The sequence below is a fragment of the Hibiscus syriacus genome, unplaced genomic scaffold, assembly GCF_006381635.1.
Source record: "Hibiscus syriacus cultivar Baekdansim isolate YM2019G1 unplaced genomic scaffold, ASM638163v2 tig00006507_pilon, whole genome shotgun sequence".
Taxonomy (NCBI): Eukaryota; Viridiplantae; Streptophyta; class Magnoliopsida; order Malvales; family Malvaceae; genus Hibiscus; species Hibiscus syriacus.
This window is the reverse complement of record NW_024062101.1, coordinates 377770-384422: the sequence shown is the minus strand read 5'-3', so window position 1 is coordinate 384422 and position 6653 is coordinate 377770. Positions and strand designations below refer to the sequence as shown.

At 29.5% G+C, this 6653-nt stretch overlaps 1 protein-coding gene across 1 annotated transcript; it reads right to left on the bottom strand.

The window, feature by feature from the left end:
* Nucleotides 1–1054: 1054 nt before the first annotated feature.
* On the bottom strand, nucleotides 1055–2689 carry LOC120200737 (cationic peroxidase 1-like). The gene is made up of 3 exons (XM_039201501.1): nucleotides 2443–2689; nucleotides 1870–2061; nucleotides 1055–1790 (listed from the first exon to the last, which is right to left on the bottom strand). The coding sequence occupies exons 1-3, from the start codon at nucleotides 2668–2670 to the stop codon at nucleotides 1239–1241; spliced, it is 972 nt and encodes a 323-aa protein (XP_039057432.1). The 5' UTR covers nucleotides 2671–2689; the 3' UTR covers nucleotides 1055–1238.
* Nucleotides 2690–6653: the final 3964 nt, after the last annotated feature.

The window sequence follows — 6653 nt, the reverse complement described above, 5'->3', positions numbered from 1 at the left end:
ATCCTTAGTAATTTTAGCACTTAATATTACAATTGTTTATTTTAGTCACTTTTGCACTTTATTTTGTTTTAATTTTTGACATGATGATTTGTTTGTTTATATTTTAGCCCTATTTGCATGTTGTTTTATTTCACTTGAATCCATAGACATCAACTAAACCATAAACCAAAACCCAAATCCTTAAATCACAACAAAACACGAAACCTCATAAGCCATTGTCAATCATAAATCCTATGTTTACCCTCAGCGATCTAGTGGTCGGATGAAGAATCCCAACAGTTAAAAGGTGTATGTCAGTGAGGAGAACAATATATCTCAAAATCATGGTGATCTGGTAGTCGGGTGTTGTGATCAGTGAACAAGAAAATTGAAAGTTTGAGAGAATTGTGAGGTTTTTATTGAGTTTCTATAAGAAACTAAACCGAAACACTTCTAGAGGAAGAAAAGATGAGTCAAACGACGTTATTGTTGGTCAGAAGTGATATCGAATGGTGCCAGTTCGATGAATTGAAGTTTTCGGATGGCATATTCTTAGAGCTTAGGGTGCTTTCCTATTAAATAGACACTAATTTTTCATTCAGAAGGAAACGACGAGTTTGATGGGAATTTTTGGGAATTTTTTGCAGTCAACATGATAGCTGAAATCTGAGTTTGGTTTAGGTTGAGGGAGAGAGGAAGAATAAGAAAGAAAAAAGAAAAAATGAGGGGGAAAAATAAATTTTTATAGGGTGGGAAAAAGTAATTCACCCATATTTTTATATAAATGGCGAGCAGGATCAAACATGTGTAATTTAAAACATGTTTCAGCACCACTTACATAAAATGTTTACCCTGATTTGAGAACAAATATACAAAAGTCACCTATGATTAATATAAACAAAATAAAAAACAACACATGAAAAATTGTTTTATTGATAATAGACTAACCAATGAGACTGGCTAGGGTTAGTATACAATGGAAATTTTGGTAAAATGTTGCAATTGAGAGAAACTGCTTGTGGCGGGCCATGTGCTATTGTCTGAAAAACATTGACCTCGTTATTCTAGTGTTGTATTGGTTGCTTTTTTAGTTTATACATTAATCTCCAAATTGACAAGTAGAAATAGACATTGATTTGCAATAAAACTTCCAAATATTACACCAGAAATAACAACAACAACAACAACCTTTCGCGCTTATTCCATTTAAAAGTTTTTGAAAACCACAAAATGGGAAAAAGATATTAAAAAAAAAGCCTTCAATTTGTTTTCCTGCAATTCGTCCTGATTTGGCCGCTTGTTCCAGTGAGTGGGCTAAGGTTTCCCATCTTCACCATGGCATTAGCAAAATCCGTCGTAAAAGATCTCAAGTTGGAACTATAAGCATTAACCTGAGCATCTGTGGAACCCCCACTAAACAGCTGCTGATCAGAGTGTAACAGCCCTTTCTGGCTCTGCAAATTCTTGAAATACGCATTGTCAAACGACGTCGGGCTTGTCGTATCTAAAGGGGAAAGGTTGTTGTCCCCGCCGGTGCTCGGACATTTCCCTCTTAAGGAAGCTGCAAAGGAGGAGTCGATGTTGGTTTCATTGTAGATTCTTGTCTGGAAAGTGGTGCACCTGGCTTGGCCGATGGTGTGAGATCCTGAGAGGGCCACCATTTCTTTAGCAGTGAAACCTTTGTTTGAAAAAGCAGAGATGAGGCCACTAAGATTCAAAGTTGGCGCTGGGATGTTGGAATTAGCGGCACTCAAGCTTGCACTAGTTGAATCTCTTCTACCCAAAAGAACCGTCCAACTAGGCCCTCCAAGCTGAAAAAAATGAGTAGTTTTTTTTTAATTAGTATGAAGTGATTATGAGATAGTATATTTTCAGAATCATTTGACTTACAGCAACAACAGAATCACGAGCAGCAACAGCAACAATATCAGCACAAGAAACAACACCAGGGCACAAGCTCTCTATCTGAGATTTGATGGTATCAATAACTTCAAATCCCCTCAAAGAGGAGTTGTTCGGAACAGCTGTTTTTTCTCCTTTCGTATTTGCAGTGTCGTCCAACAGTACGGATCCATCACATCCCTGGAATCCATTACAAAAAAAAAAACTTATATTTTTCATTTTATGTCATAAACTCTTCAGGTTATCTCCCACAATACAATTATTTCATACATGACAATGTTGGACTATATTCTGTAAAACCTTTTCTCATAGGGTTATCTTGACGTAGGTCTGCTTCTGGCCTAGACAAGAAATGCTTTTGTTTTGTTCAAAGTCAATCCTTTTTACAAATGATGACCGCATGCAAAATTATAAATGATTAAAACAAGCTTCTTTTTTTAATAAAACAGATTATTAACAAATCAATTAACCAACATGTATTTCTTTTTTTAATTTGCAATCATGTTGAGTTGGAACTGATGAAACAAGAATGTTTTGCATGGAAAGAAGGACGAGACTTGCATTGACAAAGCAATCGTGGAAATGAAGACGAAGCAAAGAAGCCCCCATGCGAGCTTCATTGGACACAGCAGAGTCCACTGCTGATTTAATGGTGGAAAGTGCTTGAGGGCAGGTTGTTGCATAGAAGGTAGAGGATAACTGGGCAGAGCCCAGCTTTATTACAAGTAATAAAAACAATCCTAAGAGGAATTTGAACTTTTTAAAAGGTGGACAACTTTTGGACGCCATGGATGAAATCAAGGAGAAAAATGAAGAAAAAAAAGTATAGCAAAGCAAGGCTTCAAGTGTAGAGCTGGTTAGTGGTGGGAGATGAAGTTTAGGAATTCCTCTATTTATATAGAGCTCTGCCTTGGTGATGGGGGATTAATTGTTGGTATCACACTGCAGTCATTATATTGAATAGAGTTAATTGCAACATACATCCCCAAACTATGACTTTTATTTTAAATTAGTCCATAAACTTTTAAACATTTTAATTTCATCCCTAAATTATGACTCTCATTCTAAATTGGTCCACAAACTCTTGAACATTCCAACTTCATCCTCAAACTATGACTCTTATTCTACATTAGTCCCCAAACTTTTGAATGTTCCAATAATATACCCCTAAATCATTCAAAACTTCAAAGTTGAAATTAGAATATTTAAAAGTTTGGAGATCAATATAGAATGACATTTATAGTTGGGGGATGAATTTGGTATGTTCCAAAGTTGGAGGACTAATTTAAAATGAGAGCATAGTTTGAGGTGAAATTAGAATGTTCAAAAGTTTAGGATTCAATTTAAAATAAGAATCATAGTTTAGAGACGTATGATGCAATTAATTCTATTAAATATTCAAATAATACGTAAGAATAAGGTAATATCCAAAGCAATTATATTTTTTATTATTAAGAAAATATATGGGCAAATATTGAATAAGGACTCTAAACTTTAGTTTATTTTGATTTTACCTCTTATTTTTTATTATTAACTATACTTTCTTCTTAATTTTCTATTATTAATTATACTTTATCCCTTTAGATGGAACTCTTATTACATCCTAAAAAGTGAACACAAATAAAATTCAAAAATAAATACAATTAATAAAATGAAAAATAAATAAAAATTCAAATTTTATGATAAACACTTACTCACCCTGAACAATACATGAATACGTGATTTAACCGGTTCAACTGATAAAATAAAAACGGATTAGTCTAACAAATCCAACCTCGAATACTATGTTTTAGTATTGGTTGTAATTGTTGTTGTGCCAAAGGGAAATGATCACGTGCGGCAGCCTTAACATACGGCTAAAAAAAGGCGCTACCAGTTTTGTTATTATTTAAATAACAAACCGGTAAAAATTTATCGGAAATATTATTATTTCTACCGGTTTTGTTATTGTTGAGAATTTTACCGGAAATGTTAAAAAAACATTTATATTTTAGGTAGAAATATTAATGTTTTAGGTAATTTTTTACTGATTTTGTTATTTAAATAATAACAAACCGGTAACACCTTTTTTAGTTGTATATTAAGGGTACCGCTCTGTAGAACTTTCTTAGGCCACATTTAATTGGTCCTAGTCATTGTCATCATGTCGAGAAGTTCTACAGTGTGACACCTTAATATAAGGCTAAAATAAGGCCCTATCGATTTTGTTATTATTTAAAAAACAAAACTTGTAAAAATTATCTTTAAAATTATTATTTTTACCTAAAACATCAATTTTTTTAACATTTCCGGTAAAAGTGCCCAATAATAATAAAATCGGTTGAAAAATTAACAAAATCGGTAGTGCTTTACCAAATTTGGTAAAGCGCCCAATAATAACAAAATCCGGTAAAGCGCCCAATAATAACAAAATCGGTAGAAATAATAATATTTTCAATATTTTTTTACCGGTTTTTATTATTTAAATAATAATAAAATCTATAACGTATTTTTTTTAGTCGTATATTAAGATTGTCGCACGTGAGAATTTTCCTATCATGTCTGTGTAATGGTTGAAAGAAATCGTTAAAACCAAGAAATAAAGAAAGTTTTGTCCCTAATTTTAGTAAGTTTTAATAATAAGGGCTTGTTTGTTTGGTTGTAATTGGTTTTTTGGAAATTGAATTCTGAAAATTGAATTACATTTCTGGAAAACGTTTTCTGGAAAATGTTTTCCGTAAAATGAATTACATTTTCCTGAAAAACATTTTCATGAAAACGTTTTACGATGTTTGGAAGATTTTTGTTTAAATTTTTTTCCACTAGTTGATAGTTTTTTAAAAATTATTTATTACAAATAGTAAATACAATAAATAATATTATTTAATATTATTATTTTTAAATAATAAAATAATTTATTTATTATTAAATATTTTTTTATAATTTTATTAATAAAAATATTAATATTGGTATATTTTATTGAAATAAAAATATTATAAATTATATTAATTATTTATTAAAGTAATAGTGTTATTTTATATTTTAAAAATATTAATTAGAATATTTTAAATATCTTTATTAAAATATTATTATACTATTATATTAATATTAAATATATAAATAATATTATTCATTATTAATAATTTAATAATATTATTTCTATGAAATTAATAAATAATATAAATTTTATTATTAATTTAGTATATATTATTAAAATAAAAATATAATATCTTATATTATAATATTAAAAATATAATTTAAATATTTTAATAATTAACATTTTGATTAAAATGATATTAACTATTTTATTTATATTAAATTCATAAAATAAAATTATTTTGAGTATTTATTCTTTGAAGTGAAAAGTTCGGAAAATGACTTACGGAAAATCAGATCGTAAGTCATTTTTCAGAAAACACAAAGGAAATTTTGTTGACCAGAAAAATATTTTACGTTGACCAATCAGTTTTCCTCCAACCAAACACTAGATAACATTTTTTGGAAAATAAATTACGTGAAACAAACCTGAAAAATATTTTTCGAAAAAACAAATTATGTAAAACAAACACGAGATTTCGAAGAAAACCAATTCTGTTTCCCCGAGGAAACATACCCTAAAAAAGTCTAAGTTGACTTGGTGTGTAGTGGAGAATCATGTTTGGTCAATATTGGAAAAAGATTCCCAATAATTAGTTGTTGCGTGCATTCCGGGTTCTATCTCTCCAAATTTAACAACATTTTTGTTTTATTTAAGATAATATTTATTTAAATTTTCTAGCAATTAATAATATATTTATTTTATAGATATAATTATTTAAATTTAAAAATATTTAAAAAGATTATTAATTTAACAACACGGTTTAATAAATTCAATTTAATATCGTTGCTTTGCTTCCGCTCAAGTTTAATTTATTATTGGGATAAACTTTATAAGTATCTTTTATGTATTTATTTAAGATTAAATTATGGAGTGACACTCTTTATTAGGTAAACGAAATGCTTATAAAGAATAAACTTTTGCCAACTCAAAATCCTTGATGCCTCACTAATCAACTCTGCACTCCTATATCAAACAACCCATTTCTCTAATTAAAATATTCTTAAAATCTTTTGGGTAAAGTACACAAATGGTCCCTCAATTATAGAGTGTTGTTTTGTTGCATTCTTCGACTATTAAAAGTTATAAAATGGTCTTCCGACTATAGGCAGTTGCTTTGTTGAGTCTCTGACTATTAAAAGTTACAAAATGGTCACATGACTATTCATATATTTCAAACTCGTCTTTCCGTTAAAAAATTGACGACAACCTGAGTTAGATATTAACCTGCTAATTGGGATATGATCAAATATGATCCCAAAATCTCAAACGACTATTATATCTTAGTAAGAATGTTAACATCTAGCTCAGACGAGCATCAAGTTTTTAACGAAAAAAAAATACATGTTTGGAATATAATGAATAGTTGGGTGACCATTTTGTATGACCATTTTGTAACTTTTAATAGTCGGAGTACTCAACAAAGTAGTACCATGTAGTCGGGGAACCATTTGTGTATTTTACCCAAATTTTTTTAACAAATTCATATTCTTAAAAGATTTTTTAAAACGTTTAAAATTGGAATATTAAGTGAAAGTATCGATTTTATGTGATTTTTGTGTGTGTGTGTGTGTATGATTTTTTAAAACATCTTTCATGGAATGATGTTGATTCTTTAAAAGAAAAAGGAAGATGATTTTATATGGTAGATAAAAATAAAATAAAATATACCAACAGTCCCTAAACTAAGAGTTTC

Coding starts and splice junctions, on each gene's coding strand:
- LOC120200737 (XM_039201501.1), bottom strand. CDS start 2,670: ATGGCGTCCAAAAGTTGTCCACCTTTTAAAAAGTTCAAATTCCTCTTA. Junction 2,062..2,442: donor TCCACGATTGCTTTGTCAAT/GCAAGTCTCGTC, acceptor AATGGATTCCAG/GGATGTGATGGATCCGTACT. Junction 1,791..1,869: donor CTCGTGATTCTGTTGTTGCT/GTAAGTCAAATG, acceptor CATTTTTTTCAG/CTTGGAGGGCCTAGTTGGAC.